The sequence below is a fragment of the Oncorhynchus kisutch genome, linkage group LG17, assembly GCF_002021735.2.
Source record: "Oncorhynchus kisutch isolate 150728-3 linkage group LG17, Okis_V2, whole genome shotgun sequence".
Classification (NCBI taxonomy): domain Eukaryota; kingdom Metazoa; phylum Chordata; class Actinopteri; order Salmoniformes; family Salmonidae; genus Oncorhynchus; species Oncorhynchus kisutch.
This window is the reverse complement of record NC_034190.2, coordinates 8,924,065-8,948,445: the sequence shown is the minus strand read 5'-3', so window position 1 is coordinate 8,948,445 and position 24,381 is coordinate 8,924,065. Positions and strand designations below refer to the sequence as shown.

At 42.3% G+C, this 24,381-nt stretch overlaps 1 protein-coding gene across 1 annotated transcript; it reads left to right on the top strand.

The window, feature by feature from the left end:
- Positions 1-14,969: 14,969 nt before the first annotated feature.
- LOC109908124 (cyclin-dependent kinase 5 activator 1-like) lies at positions 14,970-22,127 on the top strand. Its single transcript, XM_020506617.2, has 2 exons — positions 14,970-16,755; positions 20,536-22,127. Exon 2 carries the CDS (start codon positions 20,706-20,708, stop codon positions 21,690-21,692), a length of 987 nt encoding a protein of 328 aa, XP_020362206.1. The 5' UTR covers positions 14,970-16,755; positions 20,536-20,705; the 3' UTR covers positions 21,693-22,127.
- The last annotated feature ends 2,254 nt before the right edge of the window (positions 22,128-24,381 follow it).

Below are 24,381 nucleotides of genomic sequence, written 5' to 3'. Positions count from 1 at the left end.
GGTAAAAAGGTCCAACATAAAACAAACCTCTACATATACTCTTAGCGTACAAAACATTAGTATCACCTTCCTAATATTGAATTGCAGATTTTGCCATCAGAACAGTCTCAATTCGTTAGGGTATGGACTCTATAAGGTATCAAAAGTGTTCCTCAGGGATGCTGGCCCATGTTGACTCCAATACTTCCCACAGTTGTGTCAAGTTGGCTTGATGTCCTTTTGAGTGGTGGACCATTCTTGGCACACATGGGAAACTGTTAAGCGTGAAAAACACAGCATCGTTGCAGTTCTTGACACAAACCGGTGCACCTGGCACCTACAGTACTACCATACCCCATTCAAAGGTACTTAAATCTTTTGTCATACACAATCCATGTCTCAGTTGTCTCAAGGCTTAAAAATCCTTCTTTAACCCCGTCTCCTCCCCTTCATCTACACTGATTGAAGTGGATTTAACAGGTGACATCAATAAGGGATCGTAGCTTTCACCTGAATTCACCTTGTCAGTCTATGTCATGGAAGAGCACATATATTTAATTTGACATGTAGTTGAATACAACATTGTGCTTTGAAATAATAACACGCATGAATAAAGAACTTATTAAAGTAGTGATGACCCACCCTGATACTGACAGTTCTTGGTGAAGTGGTAGTTAGAGGGTTCTTTAGATGGTGGATGGATGACTCTATGTGTAGACAAACACTACATGGAGACCAATTATTCTTTAATAAAAAAAATGTAATGATGAACTGACCATGTCTACTGCCATGCATCAACTCAACTACTTCCTGTTTGCTCCCAATAATTGTAAACCGGGTACACATTCCAACCGAGACGATATACCCAGTGGTGTAAAATAACTAAGTAAAACTATTTTTGAAGTACTACTTAAGTCATTTTTGGGGGGTATCTGTACTTTACTATTTATATTTTTGACAACTTTTTATTTTACTCCACTACCAACCTAAAGAAAAGAATGTACTTTATACTCAATAAATTTTCCCTGACACCCAAAAATGGAGTGTGCCCCTGGCTGTGGAGTGTGCCCCTGGCTATGGAGTGTGCCCCTGGCTGTGGAGTGTGCCCCTGGCTGTGGAGTTTGCCCCTGGCTGTCCTTAAATCAAAAAAAGAAAGAAAATTGTGTAATCTGATTTGGAATTTGATGTCTAGTATTAACTTTTACTTTGTACTTTTACTCAAGTATGACAGTTGAATACTTTTCCCACCACTGTACTTAAGTCCATTTAAAACCAGATACTTTTGGACTTTTACTCAAGTAGTATTTTACTGGGTGGCATTCACTTTAACATGAGTCATTTTCTATTAAGTTAGCTATAGTTTAATTCAAGCATGAAAATGTAGTACTTTTTCCATCACTGGATATACCACAGGTAAAAATACTTGTTTCTCTATATGATATATAACTGCATTGTTGTTGATATACAGTAGATCTGTATACCACCACTACCTTGTCACAACACAATTGATTGGCTCAAACGCAATAAGAAGATAAGAAATTCCACAAATTATCTTTTAACAAGGCACAACTGATAATTTAAATGAATTCCAGGTGACTGCCTCCCGAAGCTGGTTGAGAGAATACCAAGAGTGTGCAAAGCTGTCATAAAGGCAAAGGGTGGCTATTTGAAGATTCTCAAATATAAAATCTATTTTGATTTGTTTAACACTATTTTGGTTACTACATGATTCCATATGTGTTATTTTATAGTTTTGATGTCTTCACTATTATTCTACAATGTAGAAAAGTAAAAATAAAGAAAAACCCTTGAATGAGTAGGTGTTCTAAAACTTTGGACTGGTAGTGTACAGCAGAATCTCCCCTGTACCATAGAGAGTGAACAGCCCTTAGCAGTACTATAAACCTACTAGCTATATACAGTACCACACTCCCTTCTGGCCTTATTGCTCAATTAATCAAACACTGCTTTAATGAATTAAATCATAAATTAATCATAAATTAGTCATGAAATAATCCTACACTGTTTAGTGTTCTCTGGTAACATGCCCTGACATTGGCCACTAGATGGCAGTATAACTATATTGTGTTGGAGGTAGAAAACACTGTTCACCCACTGTGCATCAAATAACATATTAAATGTTATCTTTCACATGCGCCAAATAAAACTGGTGTAGACTTTACAGTGAAATGTTTGGTTACAAACCCTTAACCAAACACAAGAAGAATAAAATAACATGCACAAAAATGGAGCAATATCTAGTGGGGCGGCAGGGTAGCCTAGTGGTTAGAGCGCTGGACTAGTAACCGGAAGGTTGCAAGTTCAAACCCCGAGCTGACAAGGTACAAATCTGTCGTTCTGCCCCTGAACAGGCAGTTAACCCACTGTTCCTCAGGCCGTCATTGAACCCACAGGCCGTCATTGAAAATAAGAATTTGCTCTTAACTGACTTGCCTAGTTAAATAAAGGTAAATAAATAAATATACAGGAAGTACCAGTAGCAGATCAATGTGGAGCTATATACAGGAATTACAAGTACCAGATCAATGTGGAGCTATATACAGGAAGTACAAGTACCAGATCAATGTGGAGCTATATACAGGAATTACAAGTACCAGATCAATGTGGAGCTATATACAGGAAGTACAAGTACCAGATCAATGTGGAGCTATATACAGGAAGTACCAGTACCAGATCAATGTGGAGCTATATACAGGGAGTACCAGATCAATGTGGAGCTATATACAGGAAGTACCAGTAGCAGATCAATGTGGAGCTATATACAGGAAGTACCAGTACCAGATCAATGTGGAGCTTTATACAGGGAGTACCAGATCAATGTGGAGCTATATACAGGAAGTACCAGTATCAGATCAATGTGGAGCTATATACAGGGAGTACCAGATCAATGTGGAGCTATATACAGGAAGTACCAGTAGCAGATCAATGTGGAGCTACATTTGAAGTTGGAAGTTTACATACGCTTAGGATGGAGTCTTTAAAACTAGTTTTTCAACCACTCCACAAAGTCTTGTTAACAAACAATAGTTTTGGCAAGTCGGTTAGGACATCTACTTTGTGCATGACACAAATAATTTTTCCAACAATTGTTTACAGATTATTTAACTTATAATTCACTGTATCACAATACCAGTGGGTCAGAAGTTTACATACACTAAGTTGACTGTGCCTTTCGACAGCTTGGAAAATTCCAGAAAATGATGTCATGGCTTTAGAAGCTTCTGATAGGCTAACTGACATCATTTGAGTCAATTGGAGGTATACCTGTGGATGTATTTCAAGGCCTACCTTCAAACTCAGTGCCTCTTTACTTGACATCATGGGAAAATCAAAAGAACCAGCCAAGATCACAGGAAAAAAATGGTAGACCTTCACAAGTCTGGTTCATCCTCGGGAGCAATTTCCAAACACCTGAAGGTACCACGTTCATCTGTACAAACAATAGTACGCAAGTATAAACACCATGGGACCAAGCAGCCATCATACCCCTCAGGAAGGAGACGCGTTCTGTCTCCTATGAATGAATGTACGTTGGTGTGAAAAGTGCAAAACAGTCCCAGAACAACAGCAAAGGACCTTGTGAAGATGCGGAAGGAAACAGGTACAAAAGTATCTATATCCACAGTAAAACGAGTCCTATATCGACATAACCTGAAAGTTAGCTCTGCAAGGAAGAAGCCACTGCTCCAAAACCGCCATCAAAAAAACAGACTACAGTTTGCAACTGCACATGTGGACAAAGATCGTACTTTTCGGAGAAATGTCCTCTGATCTGATTAAACAAAAATAGGACTGTTTGGCCATAATGACCATTGTTATGTTTGGAGGAAAAAGGCGGAGGCTTGCAAGCGAAAGAACACCATCCCAACCGTGAAGCACAGGGATGGCAGCATCATGTTGTGGGGGTGCTTTGCTGCAGGAGGGATAAAATAAAGTGGTGACCCTAACTGACCTAAGACAGGGAATTTTTTACTAGTATTTAATGTCAGGAAGTGTGAAAAACTGAATTTAAATGTATTTGGCTAAGGTGTATGTAAACTTCTGACTTCAACTGTAATTGGGATGTACCCTACAGTGCTGTGACAACTAGACGAGGCAGAGCCACAGCATGGCTGGAACATGAAAGCATTTAATGAGACAACATGCCGCCAGGGACACTGTCCTGTTATATAAAAGGTAGCTAGCATAGCGCAAACAACAACAACACTGAGTAGAGTTGCTCAGGAGGATAAAACATCTTCCCTGTCTTATACTGTGCCAACCTTTTCTCTTACATCAGACTCTCAGAGAAAGGCAACAGAAAGTTCCACTCTGACATAAGGAAACCAAGACAACTTGAATATAAAGCAATTTGCAAAAGACAAAATGTCTGAATGCTGCGGAATGTTGTGGAAATTCATACACAGGGACACTCAAAGTCAATCTTAAATTAATAATTGTTTATTGTCAGTATGCTGGAGAGGTTCCAAACTTGTCGGACGGGGCCACAGTGCCTCCAGAGCCCTCCTGTCTCAGCCTCCAGTATTTATGCTGCAGTAGTTTATGTGTCGGGGGGCTGGGGTCAGTCTGTTATATCTGGAGTATTTCTCCTGTCTTATCCAGTGTCCTGTGTGAATTGAAGTATGCTCTCTCTAATTCTCTTTCTTTCTTTTTTTCTCTCTCTCGGAGGACCTGAGCCCTAGGACCATGCCTCAGGACTACCTGGCATGAGGAGTCTTTGCTGTCCCCAGTCCACCTGGTCGTGCTGCTGCTCCAGTTTCAACTGTTCTGCCTGCGGCTATGGAACCCTGACCTGTTCAACGGACGTGCTACCTGTCCCAGACCTGCTGTTTTCAACTCTCTAAAGACAGCAGGAGCGGTAAGAGATATTTTGAATGATCGGCTATGAAAAGCCAACTGACATTTACTCCTGAGGTGCTGACCTGTTGCACCCTCGACAACCACTGTGATTATTATTTTTTGACCCTGCTGGTCATCTATGAACATTTGAACATCTTGGCCATGTTCTGTTATAATCTCCACCTGGCACAGCCAGAAGAGGACTGGCCACCCCTCATAGCCTGGTTCCTCTCTAGGTTTCTTCCTAGGTTCTGGCCTTTCTAGGGAGTTTTTCCTAGCCACAGTGCTTCTACCCCTGCATTGCTTGTTGTTTGGGGTTTTAGGCTGAGTTTCTGTACAGCACTTTGAGATATCAGCTGATGTAAGAATGGCTTTATAAATAAATGTGATTTTGTTTGACTTGAAGCACCATAGTGAATGACTGTCAGGAGCTCTAATGAAGCAGTCCCGTTAGTCTGCTTATATACTGACAAGTCATATTTGCATGATTTAGCTTATTCATAATTAATTCATCATTAACGTTTGCTTCATTCATGTAACCGAACATTACTGGGTCATGCATGTGACAGACCAATAACTCATGAGGCTTCTTCTCTCTTAGCTGAGACCTTGAAACTGAGATATCCCTTTCTCTAAACAAGGTTGTGGACGTACTGCCAAATTAGACACTGATAGTGAGGATTCGCTCGATCAGTCACTTGCATGAACACAAAAATTGGTTTATAGAAAAACACAAACATAGAACATAGAAATTGGTAAATAGAAAAGGACCAACATAACATTTTCCATCACATGACAATAACTGTGCCTAGTGCCAGTACATTAACTCCAGGTATAGGGAATGAGAGCATGGCAGACTCTTGCATGCTGCAAGGTTAGGATAGGGGCATGCTACAAGTTTAGGATAGGGGCATGCTACAAGGTTCTGTTAGAGCCATGCTACCAGGACAGGGGCATGCTACAAGGACAGGGAAATGCTACAGGGTTAGGTTAAGGCTATGCTACAAGGATAGGGGCATGCTACAAGGTTAGGTTGGAGCCATGCTACAAGGACAGGGAAATGCTACAGGGTTAGGTTAAGGCTATGCTACAAGGATAGGGGCATGCTACAAGGTTAGGTTAGAGCCATGCTACAAGGACAGGGGCATGCTACAAGGATAGGTTAGAGCCATGCTACAAGGACAGGGGCATGCTACAAGGATAGGTTAGAGCCATGCTACAAGGACAGGGGCATGCTACAAGGATAGGTTAGAGCCATGCTACAAGGACAGGGGCATGCTACAAGGACAGGGGCATGCTACAAGGACAGGGGCATGCTACAAGGACAGGGGCATGCTACAAGGACAGGGGCATGCTATAAGGTTAGGTTGGGGGCATGCTACAAGGACAGGGGCATGCTAAAAGGACAGGGGCATGCTATAAGGTTAGGTTGGGGGCATGCCACAAGGACAGGGGCATGCTACAAGGTTAGGTTAGAGCCATGCTACAAGGACAGGGGCATGCTACAAGGTTAGGTTAGAGCCATGCTACAAGGACAGGGGCATGCTCCAAGGACAGGCATCAGAGATCTCAGGACAAGTCATGGTCTTTCTTCTCCCCCCTGTCAGGGTAGATGGTGGTGGCAGCCAGAGGAGGCTGGTGGGAGTAGCTATAGGAGAACGTGATTATTGTGGTTCACATATGTTTGATACCGCTCCATCTATTCCATTCCAGCCATTACAATGAGCCCATCCTCCTGTTACTCTTCCCACCAGCCTCCACTGGTGGCAGCCGAGCTGGGTCCAACAAGAGCCTCTTTCATACAGTAGCTGCTAGTAGTCAGCCTGTTTCAGCTGTGCTGGAGATAGCTCTGCAGCCTATTCTCTAGGGTGGAGTATGGAGGGGTGGAGGGGGATGGGGGGAGTGAATGAGGAGATATCCCCGAATGTGTCCCAAATGGCACCCTATTCCCTGTATAGTGCACTACTTTTGACCAGAGACCTGGAAATTCATAGACAGAGCTATGGATGCAAAGACTGACCATCCATTATATAAAAATGATCGTTTTAACAATGTTTTGAAGCTATATAGTGTTTGTTTACATTTACTTTGTTTACAAACATTGGTGTAAAACAATATTATATTTTTGGTTCGGATGGGGTAAGACAGTTGAACTAAGCTCATGAGGCATTTATAAGTTATATTCTTGAAGAATCAATGGGTATAGTTAATTCCAAAAATGGATGTAGCAACTGCAGGTTGCCTCTTTAATGAAACCTACCAGGAAAACGTCCAGGGAACCATAGTAAAACGTTCTCAGAACCTCCCTGCAACCTAAAAAGTATTGTTCCCAGAACAGGATAACATTTTCACTTGTGTCTTATCGGTCAGAAAAATTATGGCTTCGTTCCCAGAACTAATGGGAAACAAAAAACATATGTTCCCACAACTTCCAAGAAACCAAATGTGCTCGCTGGGGTCTTATTCCAGAGCTTGCGAACTGTGTTATATACAACCTATTTCTGCCTTGTCTTCTGGTGTAAAGGTGACTTTAATACTCTTATTCCAGAGTCTGGGGGCTGTGTTATATACAACCTATATGATAAGGGAAGCACCTTATCGAGATGGTTGTTGCATAACAAGCCTCGTTCCTTCTACAGAATGTTATCCTGCATTGCTCTACCAACAGATACTGTATCTCCTGTTTCTCCATCTCCCTCTCCAGTGACTTCTCTTCTTGTATCTCCTGTTTCTCCATCTCCCTCTCCAGTGGCTTAACTTCTTGTATCTCCTGTTTCTCCATCTCCCTCTCCAGTGCTTAACTTCTTGTATCTCCTGTTTCTCCATCTCCCTCTCCAGTGCTTAACTTCTTGTATCTCCTGTTTCTCCATCTCCCTCTCCAGTGGCTTCTCTTCTTGTATCTCCTGTTTCTCCATCTCCCTCTCCAGTGGCTTCTCTTCTTGTATCTCCTGTTTCTCCATCTCCCTCTCCAGTGGCTTCTCTTCTTGTATCTCCTGTTTCTCCATATCCCTCTCCAGTGGATTCTCTTCTTGTATATCCTGTTTCTCCATCTCCCTCTCCAGTGGCTTCTCTGTAAAGTCCCAAAGCATGCCCAAAGATGTGTGAAAATAGAGAGCTGCATAAAGCTCTAGTTATATTGTGTGGCAATTCGGATTCCTATTTCACAGGATATATCCCATGCAAGGCCAGCCAACACTGTGTCACTAAGCAGCAGCACTCAGTCATCTACCATAACAGGCTGAAGTAACAGGAGGCATCTTGGGAGCAAATACTGCAATGTGTTATAGGTTAGAGATTCATCCCAAATGGTAAACAATTCCCTATAGTCCACTACTTCTTTCCATTGTCCGCTACTTTGACTACTATTGGCCCTTGTAAAAGTAGTGCACTACATAGGGAATAGATTCCCATTAGAAACATAACCTAAGATAAGGTTGAGACGAGAGGATATGTTTGAGGTGTTCACTCACTCAGTATGCTCTGTGGCCCTATTTGCAGCCTATATCATTCCATTCTCTTGGCTTGAAAGAGACTTGATTATTCAGGTCACAAAAGTATTGTTGGCCTAGTTATGCTAGAGGTATGCTAGAGCTATGCTAGAGGTATGCTAGAGGTATGCTAGAGCCATGCTAGAGTTATGCTAGAGCTATGCTAGAGGTATGCTAGAGGTATGCTAGAGCTATGCTAGAGCTATGCTAGAGGTATGCTAGAGCCATGCTAGAGCCATGCTAGAGGTATGCTAGAGCCATACTAGAGCTATGCTAGAGGTATGCTAGAGCCATGCTAGAGCTATGCTAGAGCCATGCTAGAGGTATGCTAGAGCTATGCTAGAGCTATGCTAGAGCTATGCTAGAGTTATGCTAGAGCTATGCTAGAGGTATGCTAGAGCTATGCTAGAGGTATGCTAGAGCTATGCTAGAGCTATGCTAGAGCTATGCTAGAGTTATGCTAGAGCTATGCTAGAGGTATGCTAGAGCTATGCTAGAGGTATGCTAGAGGTATGCTAGAGGTATGCTAGAGCTATGCTAGAGCTATGCTAGAGCTATGCTAGAGTTATGCTAGAGCTATGCTAGAGGTATGCTAGAGCCATGCTAGAGCTATGCTAGAGCCATGCTAGAGGTATGCTAGAGCTATGCTAGAGCTATGCTAGAGCTATGCTAGAGTTATGCTAGAGCTATGCTAGAGGTATGCTAGCTAGAGTTTCACCACACGGTGTACCTTTTCTTATCTAGACCATGGGCCAGCCACCCACTGAGTATATGGCATGTAATACAAGACATGGTCCAGTGGCTTAAAGCCTACACACTGATGCCAACTATCCCTTATCCCTCTCAAAACACACAAATACATGATAAAACAAACAAAATATAATTACTTGGAATGATAAAGATAGTATTCTGATGTAGCAATGCAATAGCAGTGTGGTGTTTGTCTGAACAACACATTGGCATCAGAGCAACAAGATCTCAAGGTTTTACAAATTTGACTTCAGATTCTGATGTTTATCCACGTTTCCCCAAAAGTCAAACGTCGACGTGTTTGACGCCCTGGGCTCTATTTTCGGCTGGCTTTAAGGTGACGCTGGTGTGAAACGCGTTTTCGTTTGCAATTTCAAACGGTTGCTCAAGGATTGGAAATTAACCTGTATTATATCAGCTCGCTTGCGCTCAGATGGGAGTGGAGGAAATATTTGAGGTGTGCTAATTTCTGGCAGCACTGGTAGGGATATTTAAGACAAACCAAAAGCTGGGTTTAGCGGCAACGCGGTTGGTTATGGCATGAATTTTGACAGCGGAAACGCATTCTATCCCGCCGTGATGCATTACAAGAGTAATGTGCTTTTGGTGCATGTATACTTCGTATTTAGAAATAAAAAAAAACTCATGTTTTTTCCCCGATTCCATTTATTTGATTAAAAATGAAGGCTGCTTTGTTTTTGTCATGCCCAATGCGATCAAGTAGGTGAGAGCAAGGTATGTTGTCACACTTTCCACACTGTCTAACATTCACTGGGCACAATACATCACAATGGTATGAATGTCACACCAAATGAATTCATCACATATTTTGTATTCATTACATCTTCATACCTTATTTCAGTACAGAGGAGTTGAAGAACGTTAAATAGAGAGTGGGCACTTGTGACAATTTGCCCCATCAGCAGGTACATTGTCACACTACGTCGGGTAAGTTGTCACATTGGATTATCAATAAATAAGAACATAACAAATGAATTGTGAATAACTTTTTCATTTCAAATTCAAAAGAAAATTCAACTTCATTAAAGAACTCAAAATAAAAACAATCATGCCTAGAGAATCTGGCAAATCATGCCTTTCAATCAAAACAATAATGTTGGCAGAGCACACATTAATTAAGTGGCATGACCACTTTACTTTGAACAATGAAATCGAACGTTCTCTGGCGTGCACATACTGTAGATCCACGGTAATTGTTGGAATCGGAATGTAATGCTGCAGATAACTTGCTTAAATGTGTAAAGTCTTAACAAAACAGACGTGTAAGGATCTATGTGCAGCTGGTGCAGAGGAGTCAGGCGCAGGACAGCAGAGATGAGTGAATAAAAGTAACTTTACTCAAAATCATAAAATTCAAGAGAATTTCCAAGCCCACAATACAGACCACAAATACAACAAACAATCACTCACAAACAAACATGGGGAACAGAGGGTTAAATACTAAACAGGTAATTGGGTGAGTGAAACCAGGTGTGTAAGACAAAGACAAAACAAATGGAAAATTAAAAGTGGATCGGTGGTGGCTAGAAGGCCGGTGACGTCGACAGCCGAACGTCGCCCGAACAAGGAGAGGGACCGACTTCGGCGGAAGTCGTGACAAGACGTGGTGTTTAAACACACTAATGCACAGTTTCTTAACAACCTATACGACGTAAATACGTATCTGACTAATCAGACTCATCTTCAGAGTCACAGTTCTGGCACACATAAATTGCCTGGCCTGAGGTGGAAGCGTCATGGGCCCATTTGTTGCATCTCACACACTTCACCCCAGTCTCCTTTGGAAGGCTGATTAAAGATGGCTCCACACAGACGAGGCAGAAGCATTCCTCTTCATCTGATGATGACTCTTCTATGATTTTCCTTTTTTTAGCTGCCTTGTTCTTTGCAGATCCAAATTTGGACTCTGCCCTCGCTTCCCATTCTTCGGAAAACAGCCTTTTGCTAGATTGTGCCTTATTCTTTTCTTTTTCTAGTGCCTGCTTCACTGGTGTGCCAGTTAGAATTGCTGTTTTGCGCCGTTATCTTCCTTTGCAAGCTGGTTTTCGGGGGCCAGCTTTTGGATATGGCCGGATGTCCAGCTATGCCTCCAATGGCATAGCTGGACATGGGTGAGCTCGTGCTAGCATAAGAACTGGGCAGGTCTGTGTCTGAGCTCGTGCTAGGCAGGGCTGGAATGGTGCCGGGTCCTGGCAGGTTGGTGCTGGGGCCTGGCAGGATGGAGCTGGGGCCTGGCAGGGCTGGAATGTTGCAGGGGCATGGCAGGTTGGTGCTGGGGCATGGCTGGTTGGTACTGGAGCCTGGCAGGGCTGGAATGTTGCAGGGGCATGGCAGGTTTGTGCTGGGGCCTGGCAGGTTGGTGCTGGGGCATGGCAGGTTGGTGCTGGGGCATGGTAGGTTGGTGCTGGAGCCTGGCAGGGCTAGAATGTTGCTGGGGCCTGGCAGGGCAGGGTTGGTGCTGGGGCTTGGTAGGGTTGGGTTCTGAATGGGGCGATCTGTAACGTAGGATGGCGCAAACTCTGATTACAGAAATACATCCCTGTTCTAAGGTTGTACCCCAGCCACCTAAAACCAGCCTGAATGTTCAAGGGGGTTGCAGCCAGAGGATAGGTGATTACCACAATCCCAGGAATGTCATAAATTGACATTGTCTTCCCGGGATTGTTCCTCATCCAGGCATCACACGCGGTGTTGATGTGCCTCTTCAGCGGCCCACAGACATACCTGTCAAACGGTTGAAGCCGATGAGAGCAATGTGGTGGGAATAACAGAATAATTATGCCATTTTCTTTGGCATAATTGAGTCCATCAATGGACAGATGAGACTCTTGGTTTTGTCCAAAAGGATTAAACAGGTCTTCTCCTTTGAGCACTTCGTATGCTCGACGTTTCAGGAAGTCAACAAAGTGCACATCTTTCATCCACCCAGATTGATTTGCCCCTCCTTTGCTTCCAGGTGGCCCGTTGATCAGGAAATTATCACAGAAGTTGACACAGGGGAATATAAAATATGGAGGTATACTATTCCCTGTGACTGAGACAGCACAGACCAGTCAGTGACCCTACTTGTTTGAATCCACGTCTGCCCACCACTCTGTCAGGTTTATGTACAGTGGTCACCCCAGTTTTATCGACATTCCGTATGTCTCCTGGTCCAAACTGATATCTCTATAGCACTTCTGCTACAATGTCGAAGAAGCATGAACATTTTCTCTGTTGAAGCTACTTGCCCTGACGAGGCTAGTTGCCTCTGGCTTTCTCAGAGACAGTGTTGGGTGCTTTAAGAAGCCTGTAAACCACTCCGAACTGGCCTTTTCTTTTTCTGCCCACATTGATGCGAACTTCAGCTGGTGAGCCACAGCAAACTGGAAGACAAGTCTTCTGACCTCACTTGGCGACAGACCAAAATAAATGTCAGCTGACCTAGTAATATACTGAACAAGCTGCATCTCCAAATCAGGTGAAAAAACCTGCCGTGGCTTTTTATAGCCAACCATTGTTGTTGGCGTGGCTGTCTGACTTTCAACTTCTTCTTTGGTAACCTTTTGACAATCTTTATTTAACTAGGCAAGTCAGTTAAGAACAAATTCTTATTTTCAATGACAGCCTAGGAACAGTGGGTTACCTGCCTTGTTCAGGGGCAGAACGACAGATTTTCACCTTGTCAGCTCTGGGATTCAATCTTGCAACCTTTCGGTTACTAGTCCAACGCTCTAACCACTAGGCTACCTGCCGCCCCAATACCGAGTCAGTGTACGGTAATTCATGTCAAAATCCTTTGCTGTACTCCTGGTTGATTTGTTCTGCAACTTCACCTGCCTCACCGTCTTTAACATTATGCCAGGTGGTGTCATTCTCTCTTTCTTTTTATCATTTCTAACCATCTTTCTTTACTTCCCCTCTTTATTTCCTTCCTTCCTTCAAAAAACAGATTTCCTCATTGCAATGACATATTCATTACAGGCTTATAACGCCCACCTCCATGTCTACTATCCTTCTTGCCACAATGCAATTCATAACACCACACTAAATTCATGACACTGTAAGAAGTAGTGTGTGTGTGTGTCTGTGGATATACTGTCTCATACAGTAGGCATGTAGTGTGTTATAGACACACACATACACACACATGCCAGAGCCTGTCTTGTGTAGTCCAGGGATATGTCTGCTGCTCTGAACTATACATATATAATTATCCATTTACAGTAACATGTAATACTATTGTCAGAGCTGATTACACAATGTTTTTTGTTCTGTGTCTATGTATACTGGGGCATGTTGTCACCAGGTGAAGACTTGCCCCAAAGTCATTGAGACAACTTGCCCCAAACTGACATATGTGCTAATGTTGGCTAAACGGTTAGCTCAAGATAGGACTGCAGCAAAAGTATCAAAAAGACACATTAAATGTCTCCTCTACTCAGTGCAAAATTGTATAATTTTAAACATTCATACCTAACAAATTTTTATTGCATAAAATGTAAAGTGACAATTTTTTGCTTTTGAAGGGGAAAGATAAGAACCTTGTGCTTACCTCAGATTAGAGTGACCTTGACCACATGTGAACAGGAAGTTGACCATAGAACATGTAGTCGCACAAAGTAGCTATTTGATTTTTGAGATAGCACCTCTAGTGTTGGAGGTATGAACAGTTTGACAATTTACCCGTGTGACAACTTACCTCACTCTCCCCTGGGCTACTCAAGACTGTCGATAAAGGGTTTGGCTCGTCAGACCGCTTAGAAAAAAATCTTAAATCACTGAAGCTTTGTTAAAAGATCACGTTGGAGAGGAGAAAAACAGTGAGCTGACATTCCCTTTTTATCTATGTATTGTAGGCAGGCCTACATTATCGTAGCCATGCTTTGGATGTGTGTAAAACCCCCTCCATGATGTAGGCTACATGTGTCCATGCCCATCATGAAATGAGAGATGAGAACCTTAGTGAATACCGGGAACCTTGTATTTAGAAGTAATTTAAATAACACATATGGAATCATGTAGTAACCAAAAATGTGTTAAACAAATATATTTGAGATTTGAGATTCTTCCAAGTAGCCACCCTTTGCCTTGATGACAGCTTTGCACACTCTTGGCATTCTCTCAATCAGCTTCATGAGGTAGTCACCTGGAATGCATTTCAATTAACATGTGTGGCTTGTTAATTTGTGGAATTTCTTTCCTTAGTAATGCGTTTGAGCCAATCAGTTGTGTTGTTGTGTTACATTTTGCTACATAAACCTGAATCAAGACGGTCGGTCACATATGTGGGAACTCCTTCAAGACCATTTGAAAAGCATTCCATATTTTTTTTTTTTTTTTTACCATTATTTAACCAGGCAAGTCAGTTAAGAACAAATTCTTATTTACAATGACGGCCTAGGAACAGTGGGTTAACTGCCTGTTCAGGGGCAGAACGACAGATTTGTACCTTGTCAGCTCGGGGGTTTGAACTTGCAACCTTCCGGTTACTAGTCCAACGCTCTAACCACTAGGCTACCCTGCCACCCCATTTGAAGCTGGTTGAGAGAATTCCAAGCGTGCGCAAAGCTGTCATCAAGGCAAAGGGTGGCTACTTTGAAGAATCTCAAATACTAAACATCTTTGGAGTTGTTTAACACTTTTTGGTTACTACATGACTCCATATGTGTTATTTCATAGTTTGATGTCGTCACTGTTATTCTACAATGTAGAAAATAGTAAAAAAATTAAGGAAAACCCTTGAATAAGTAGGTGTCCAAACTTTTGACTGGTACTAAATATATATATGTATAATATATATACAGTATATATATAATATATATATACTGTATATATAATTATTGCGCTTTCTCATGTCTCCTAGATATAGGACAGACACTTCAAAACCTTGTTCCTTACCATTTATTTTTTGACTGTCTTTTCAGACATTTATGAATGTGTTATTCAATGCGTTACTATGAGCTATAGTAGAAAATGCTTATTGACCTTCTGATTTTGTCTCAGTATCCTAAAAGCATTCTTGGCAAATAAACAAGGTAGAATTACACCACTCCACAAGCCAAATAATATTCCTTATTGCCATGTACTGGACTGTACCTAGAGTACAAGGTGCAGATTTGCAGTGAACAATTTCACGTCAGAAAAATAATGTCGAAAATCTGGCTTATGATTAGCCTCATATACATTATCTATTGGTATCCTTTTAATTTTGAGAACATATAGCTATTTCATCAATATGCAAATGATGTGTGAGTTTAGGACATAGAGTTAATCAAAATATAATTTCAAAATGTACAAATAAATCTAAGTTGTTTGTAAATGTTAGACTCTTAATAAGATGGGTGAACAACGGGTGATCAAAAAAAAGTCCATACCAGAAGTGGCCAAACTTGCTCCACTCCCTGATCTACTGGTTGAGCAGACTTCTATTTCAGCCCAGCAATAATACACATTATTATCAACTCATTAGGATTGATACGTTGAATCAAATGTATTAGTGCAGGGTAGGAAGAGAAGCCTGCACACCCAACATACCTCCATTGTATGTTGGGTAACAACAATTGCTAACATAAGTACATCCAAGAATGTGCCAGCAGTGTCTTGGGACATTCACTGGGAATTCTTCATCTGCAGACAGGCTTTCACAGCTACCCATATCTGAGGACAGACATCACAAAGAAACAGGCATCATCATATTACAACTAGACAGCCCTGACTATTATCTCTCTGTCTGTCTTCATAGGTTTCCCCTCTAGGGACTAAAACGGGAGAATATTTTCATAATGTCCTCCCACAACCTGCCCTGTTTAACTAGTAAACCTACTTCCTTTTCCCGACAGCTGCATAACACCCTTTCACCCTCTTCATTTGCTGTTATCTACAAATGCATTTGGTGCCTGAGTTTTTAATTTACAATGATAAATAGGCCTACATCAAGATAACAAGCTAATATGAAGTCATGAATATGATATTTCAATTAGTTATAGTATGTCAAGTTGGCTAGCTATTTAGCCGAAACACAGTGCCTGGTGTAGCTAGCTAATATATTTTTAAAAATGTCTAAATGTATTTACTTAGCTGAATAGGTTCACGCCTACACCCACGCCCACAGAGCGGACAATATTTTGGAGCGAAGAGAAGAGTTGTCAAGCGGAGGCACCTCTTCTAGACACAGATTATCTTTCCACCGGTATTCTGTCTGCTTTCGAAGGACTTTGTATTTTACGTAAAGTTCTGGATAGGCTTTTCTGCACACAAGGATGTAATCCATTGAAAGGACAGTGTGGTCAGATATCCAAGTGAAAGTTTGCGTTGTCATCCCTTTGAGATGGAGACTCGACTGACAGAAGAATTTCCACTCTATAACGGAGCAGCCTTTTGGATTTAGTCTGCAGCAGCTATTACGCGGCGCTGGACACCTGCATCCGACCTGGCCGAGACGGACGGCGTCTACGCGGCTGCCCTGAGAATAATAAAGCGCTCAGAAGCGCTTCTTGAACTGAATCAATAATTTCGGCACTCATGTGAACAGTTGTCAATCTTACCTCCCCACAGGCAGTCCATTTATTGCGCTTTGTTGTGCAGTTCTGTAAATCGCGGACTGCAGATAAGCGATAATGGACCACGGGTTGATATTGCCATCGGACATCCGATGATATAGCCATACATAGGCTAGGTGAGTATATCTCTTCTGTTTGCATTGTTTGTTTGTTTGCCTTTTGGAAAAATATGACCTTTTTGGATTTTGAAATTGTATTTAATTCTCATTGATATTTATTTAAAAATTGTATTATGGCAAATAGATTTTCATTTATTGTGGAGTTGTATTTTTGTCAGAGAGCTTGTGTTTTTATCGGCTTTAAAAAAAAATGTGTTAAAGTGCGCACTGACACATTGTAGCATGCCCTAGAATATCATTGTGCTTGGAAATCGACAATTTATTTCCTTAGCGCACTGCAGTAGGCTACAACAATGTGTTGAATTGATTCAACAATTATAGCTGCGCGGATATTCTATTTGGGTCAGTCTGGTGACTTTAGTGGAGACTGGCGCATGAGGAACGGTCCTCACACTAGGGAATTGTCTGGACTAGCTCTGGTCCCGGGCGTCCAGGGGGTTCGTAGAGGAGAGTAGAAGAACGCGCACTAACGCCCTGGACCAGAGATACAGTGCCTTCAGAAAGTATTCAACCCCCTTTACTTGTTCAACATTTTGCTGCCTGAATTTAACATTGTTGTCACTTGTTTTTGTCACCTACACCCCATAATGTCAAAGTAGAATTGTTTTTCGACCATTTTACAAATTAATGTCTTGAGTCAATAAGTATTCAACCCCTTTGTTATGGCAAGCCTAAATAAGTTCAGGAGTAAAAATGTGCTTAACAAGTCACATAATAAGATGTATGGACTCGCTCTGTGTGCAATAATAGTGATTAACATGATTTTTGAATGACTACCTCATTCATCTCTGTACCCCACACATTTTATTTGTATTTTTGTAATTTATTTAACATTTATTTAACTTGGCAAGTCAGTTAAGAACAAATTCTTATTTACAATGATGGCCTACCCCGGCCAAACCCTAACCCGGACGACGCTGGGCCAATTGATTTGATCTTACTGTTGTTGATGTGCATATCATAGGGAGCGATAGCCTAATTTTTCACTGTTGTTTGATCAATGGGACTGTTAAGTTGTGCGCCACCCAATGGGACTCCCAATCACGGCCAGTTGTGATACAGCCTGGAATCAAACCAGGGTCTGTAGTGATGTCTCTAGCTCTGAGATGCAGTGCCTTAGACCCCTGCACCACTCAGGAGCCATGCAATTATCTGTACGGTCCCTCAGTCAAGCAGTGAATTCCAAACACATATTAAATCACAGGGAGGGAGGTTTTCCAATGCCTCTCAAAGAAACCACTCAGGGAATTCACCAGGCCAGTGGCGACTTTAAAGTGGACCTGACAACATTTTAGCAACATGAAATGTTATTCAAATCTGTTCATATGTCTAAGGAAGAATATGACACACACACAAAAAAAGGTCTGATAAGCTAAGACACTAAGATATGGTAATGCTTGGGAGTGATGTACAGTACGACATTTAAAAAATATGAATAGACACTGCAGGAAATAAAACCTAAAAAAACAGCTGTCTCGTCCAGGACCAGAGTCTATGCAGACCGGTGCGCCATAGCCAATCATAGCTACAGTAAGTCTTTATGCAAATAAGCCATTTGCCACATGGGCCTTCCATCATTCACACTGAACTGGCAGTATCAACAGCTTAACTTTAGATCATTAGAATTAACGCAATGGGAGTCCTCTTACAAGGAACTTAACAGTCCCATTGATCAAACAGAGAACAATTAGGCTCTCGCTCCCTATGTTATGCACATCAACAACAGCAAGATCAACAACTAATGCCAGAGTGAGATAAGCTCAAATCTAACGAGAAAACATTAGACACACCCTCTTAAACTTGTTCAGCTAGTTGGCCATCAGAATTGCTCTGATAAACGTTGGGGCCTGCATGTCCTTCTGTAGCAAATGAGAACACCTCCCTCTGACCATTTTACTCTCACTAGCAGAGCTGGTTAGGCTGTTTACATGTTATCTAGAGCGTTAGTGACTAACAATGACATTTTTATGTCAACGTTTACTGACACCGGTCATAGTCAGCGGATCTTGCACGATTGTAAATTGATCAGTTATTCTGCACTCTCTGGCACACTCAGATGAGAGTGATTTGACGGCTGTATTGGTCCACTAATGCAGGACCAATAAAGGCCCCGTGCACTACTTTTGTGAGAAAATGTTTTTTATATACATATTTGTTTGCGATTATTTTTCAGGGGTTGCAGCAGCACCCTCAGAACCCCTCCTTAAGCGGCTATGATGAGGGGGAAAGTTGGTCACTCACCAACTCCTCCAATGACACAACATCCTCCCAGCACCTAGCTAGCTAGGTAGCTAGCTAACGTTAGGCTTCCGTATTTTTTAGCTTGCTAAATAAATAGCTACATAAATAGGTACGCAAGCCTATTAGCTACATTATGACTGACTTGTGATCATTTCCCTTGCTAGTTTGATTGTATTGACATTCTCAACCTTTGTTACATTCGTCCGTTTTTGTCCAGAATATTGAGTCATTGAAACTGAAATATTGCATCCCGAATGAAGGCAGCAAGCAACGTTCCAGAGCAGCCGTGATTTACAACCTGATAGCAACATTTTTTGGACTACCAAGAAATTTATTTGTGAATTATATCCATCTATTCTGCATCTATTCTGCATGGAACATGGAATTTTGAGTCAAATAGAATCTGTTTTTAAAACCGCTTCTAACCATGTGTATGTGACCAATAACATTTGATATGATGATTTTGATTTGATAAAGTTGATTTTGCAGCATAAACTGCTAATTTGATATTTTTGATAAATTTACTGATATCACTCTCTGATAAATTTACTGATATTAGGCTTGTCTGTTGGTTTCATATTTGCAAAGTAGTTCAAATGCTCTCAATTCCACTTTAAAACAGTTTGAGTTTAATGGCTGTGATAGGAGAAACTGAGAATGGATTAACAACGTTGCAGTTACTCCACAATTCAAATCCAACACAACTCATCACTGAGTACAACTCTTCATATTTTAAAGCATGGTGGTAGCTGCATCATGTTATGGGTATGCTTATCATCAGCAAGGACTAGGGAGTTTTCTATAATAACAAGAAATAGAATAGAGCTAAACGCAGGCAAAATCTTAGGAGGAACACCTGGTTCAGACACTGGTAGATAAATTCACCTTTCACCAGAACAATAACCTAAAACACAATACCCCATATACACTGGAGTTGCTTACCAAGATGACTTTGAATGTTTCTGAGTGGCTAAGTTGACTTAAATCGTCATGAAAATCTATGGCAAGACTTGAAAATGGCTGTCTAGCAATGAGCCACAACCAAATTGACAGAGCATGAAGGACTTAAAAAATAACAATGTACAAATATTGTACAATCCAGGTATGACAACTCTTAGAGACTTACCCAGAAATACTCAAACCTGTAATCGCATCCAAAAGTGATTCTAACATGTATTGACATAGGGGTGAGAATACTTGTAAATGAGATATTTCTGTTTTTTATTTTCACTTTGTCATTATGGGGTATATGTGTGTATATGGGTGAGAGAAAAAAATCTTTGTAATCCATTTTGAATTCATGCTGTAACACAACAAAATGTGGAATAAGTCAAGAGGTGTGGGGTCTGAAGGCGCTGTATGTATTGATATGCTTGTGCAAATAGCCGTCTGGTGGGACGCAGGTGCACAGCTCTGCTTGACAGGACATTAGCGAATATAAATGTTTCAAAATATACAAATGTTTTCAAAGTTTAAGTAGGCTATTTGCTTTTCCTATTCACAACATCATAAATGTTTGCTGTTCTTGTTTTGCAGATAATGGCAATGCCATCATGGGCATTTGAATAGTGTCAGCATCAACTGGAAAAAGTTTGTCTCTAAATTCAACTAAACTTAAAGAGTTAAACAGGAGAGAACTGTGCCTCCATCTCACCCCTGTCCAAATCTGACCTCACAAAGCCAGTATAATAGATCACGGAATCACCATGGGTGCAGTACTGTCACTGTCCCCTGCATCCAGGAAGAATAGCTACTGCGACACGCGCCCCGATTCGCTCAACCACTACCCGAGCCTGAGCAGCCGATCGCTCAACACTCAGAAAGACCACACCGGCGGTCTGAAACGGGGCCAGTCAATCTTCCTCCCGGCGCTCACCTGGAAACGCCTGGTTGCCACCACCAAGAAACGAGGGGGTTCTAAGAAATGTTCTGGGGGTCCTGGGTTGCTCGGAGACCCCCTCAACAACAACAACATTTACCAGAAGGACCCGGTGTTGCATCTCAACCAGGAGAATGTCAAGAAGTCTCTATCCTGTGCCAACCTCTCCAGCTACAACAGGCCAGCGGGACTAGGCCTGGGGATAGGCTTTGGCCAGGGGCACTGTGGCTATGAGATGGGCATTAAGCCCCAGCAGCTACCCTCCGTCATAAAAGTGCCCCATAAAGGAACGGGCGCTTCATCCCCCAAGCGCGTCATCATCCAGGCGTCCACTAGTGAACTCCTCCGCTGCCTGGGTGAGTTCCTGTGTGGCCGCTGCTACCGGCTGAAACACCTCTCCCCTGCGGACCCAGTGCTGTGGGTGCGGTCGGTGGACCGGTCTCTACTCCTCCAAGGTTGGCAGGATCAGGCCTTCGTGACGCCAGCCAATGTCGTGTTTGTCTACATGCTGTGTCGAAATGTGGTGGATGGGGACCTGGTGTCGTCGGAGCACGAGCTTCAGGCCACGCTGCTCACCTGCCTCTACCTGTCCTACTCCTACATGGGCAATGAGATCTCCTATCCACTGAAGCCTTTCTTGGTGGAGGCTGGCAAAGAGGCGTTTTGGGACCGATGCCTTGCCATCATCGACGCCACTAGCACCAAGATGCTACGCATCAACGCCGATCCCCACTTCTTCACCCACGTGTTTGCCGAGCTTAAGAGTGAGGGGGGCTGCGGCCCACAGGACTACAGCAGAGTGCTGGACCGGTGAGAGGAGGGGTACAACCCCCCCAATCCCCATCCCCCATTCCCCTATCTGCCAAACATTTCCCCCTCCTGTCCCCTACATCCAAGCAGGTAACACAGGGGGGAAGAAAACCACTGGCCTACCATGACTGCGGTCTGTATGGTCACTGACACGGTTGGATATTCCATCAGCTGCTTGTCATGACCCCCCCCCCCCACCTGGTATTCAAATCTTACCTTATGAGGTCCGGAGCCTGCTGGTTTTCTGTTCTACCTGATAATTAATTGTACCCACCTGGTGTCCCTGTTGTAAACCAGTCCCTAATTCGAAGGTGCTTCGAGGTCCAGAGTTGAGTTGCACGGTGTTATTGTATATCACAGGTAGAGGTCGACCGATTATGATTTTTCAACGCAGATACCGATAATTGGAGGACCAAAAAAAGCCAATCGGACTATTTTTCTTTATTTATTTGTGATAATGACAATTACAACAATACTGAATGAACACTTATGTTAACGTAATATAATACATCAATAAAATCAATTTAGCCCCAAATAAATAATGAAACATGTTCAATTTGGTTTAAATAATGCACAAGCAAAGCGTTGGAGAAGAAAGTAAAAGTACAATATGTGCCATGTAAAAAAGCTAACGTTTAAGTTCCTTGCTCAGAACATGAGAACATATGGTGGTTCCTTTTAACACTAGTCTTCAACATTCCCAGGTAAGAAGTTTCAGGTTGTAGTTATTATAGGAATTATAGGACTATTTCTCTCTATACCATTTATGTTTTATTAACCTTTGACTATTGGATGTTCTTATAGGCACAGTATAGCTTCCGTCCCTCTCCTCGCCCCTACCTGGGCTCGAACCAGGAACACATCGACAACAGCCACCCTATACTTAATTATAACATAATAACACACAAAAATACGAGCCTTAGGTCATTAAAATAGTCAAATCTTGAAACTATCATTTCGAAAACAAAATGTTTATTCTTTCAGTGAAATATGGAACCGTTCCGTATTTTATCTAACGGGTGGCATACCTAAGTCTAAATATTCCTGTTACATTGCACAAACTTCAATGTTATGTCATAATTACGTAAAATTCTAGCAAATTAGTTTGCAACGAGCCAGGCGGCCCAAACTGTTGCATATACCCTGACTCTGTGTGCAATGAACACAAGAGAAGTAACAATTTCCCTAGTTTAATATTGCCTGCTAACCTGGATTTCTTTTAACGAAATATGCAGTACTTCTGTGTATTGATTTTAAGAAAGGCATTGATGTTTATGGTTAGGTACATTTGTGCAACGATTGTGTTTTTTTCTCAAATGCGCTTTTGTTAAATCATCCCCCGTTTGGCGAAGTTGGCTGTCTTTGTTAGGAAGAAAGCCTTCACACAGTTCGCAACGAGTCAGGCGGCCCAAACTGCTGCATATACCCTGACTCTGTTGCACAGAACGCAAGAGAAGTGACACAATTATGCACTCGTTAAATCAACCGTTTGGCGAAGTAGGCTGTGATTCAATGATAAATGAACAGGCACCGCATCGATTATATGCAACGCAGGACAAGCTAGATAAACTAGTAATATCATCAACCATGTGTAGTTAACTAGTGATTATGTTAATATGGATTGTTTTTATAAGATACATTTAATGCTAGCTAGCACCTTATCTTGGCTCCTTGCTGCACTCGCATAACAGGTAGTCAGCCTGCCACGCAGTCTCCTCGTGGAATGCAATGTAATCAGACATGAATGGTGTCTTAAAAATGCCGATTACCGATTGTTATGAAAACTTGAAATTGGCCCTAATTAATCGGCCATTCCGATTAATCGGTCGACCTCTAATCCAAGACCCTACTTTATCCTACTATGAGCCATCCATATTACAACAGGGGGGGAACTGTTACCCCTAAGACACAATTAGAATTCGACATGTGTCATCAATGGGGTTGATGTCTTATGTTGTGTTTTCAACACAAGCCCTTCTATGTTACGGAAGACTCACCTGATTTTACTTGAATGACCTTTTAGCTCGCCTGTCCTTGATGACCCCACTCTCATCTCTTGAGTCTCAGTGAGCTGGAGGAACAGAAATAGAAATCCTCCCATGTCCCCCGTCTCACCCCTCCCCTCTCCCTCTCTCCCCCCTACCCTGTACCCCCTCTCACCCCTCCCCTCTCCCTCCTACCCTGTCCTCCCTCTCACCCCTCCCCTCTTCCTCTCTCCCCCCTACCCTGTCCCCCCTCTCACCCATCCCCTCTCCCCCCCCCCTGTGCCCCCTCTCATTAACAACCCAAGGGAATGGCATTTTATCAACAGCGTTGTTACCTAGAAGATCATGGACATCATTACTTATAAATAGATTACTTTGATAGAACTCAACAGACAGATATTTCCTAAATAGTGCACTATTTTTGACTAGAGTCCATAGGTCAAAAGTAGGGCACTACATAAGGATTACAGTTTCATTTGGAATGCCTGATGGGTGCAGGACCATTTGTCCCTAACTCTCCAGCTATCATTTCATCTAAGGGGTCTCCTGGTGGAAGCAAAGTATGCCCTTATTTTGGTGTGTGTGTGTGTATTGTGCATCAGTGAGGGTCATCAGCTGTTTAACCCCGGCAGTCCTTTGTTCCCTGGCTGTGCCTGTCATCAGGGCACCTGCCCGCTGCTGCTGTAATATCAACGAGATTACCTTTCC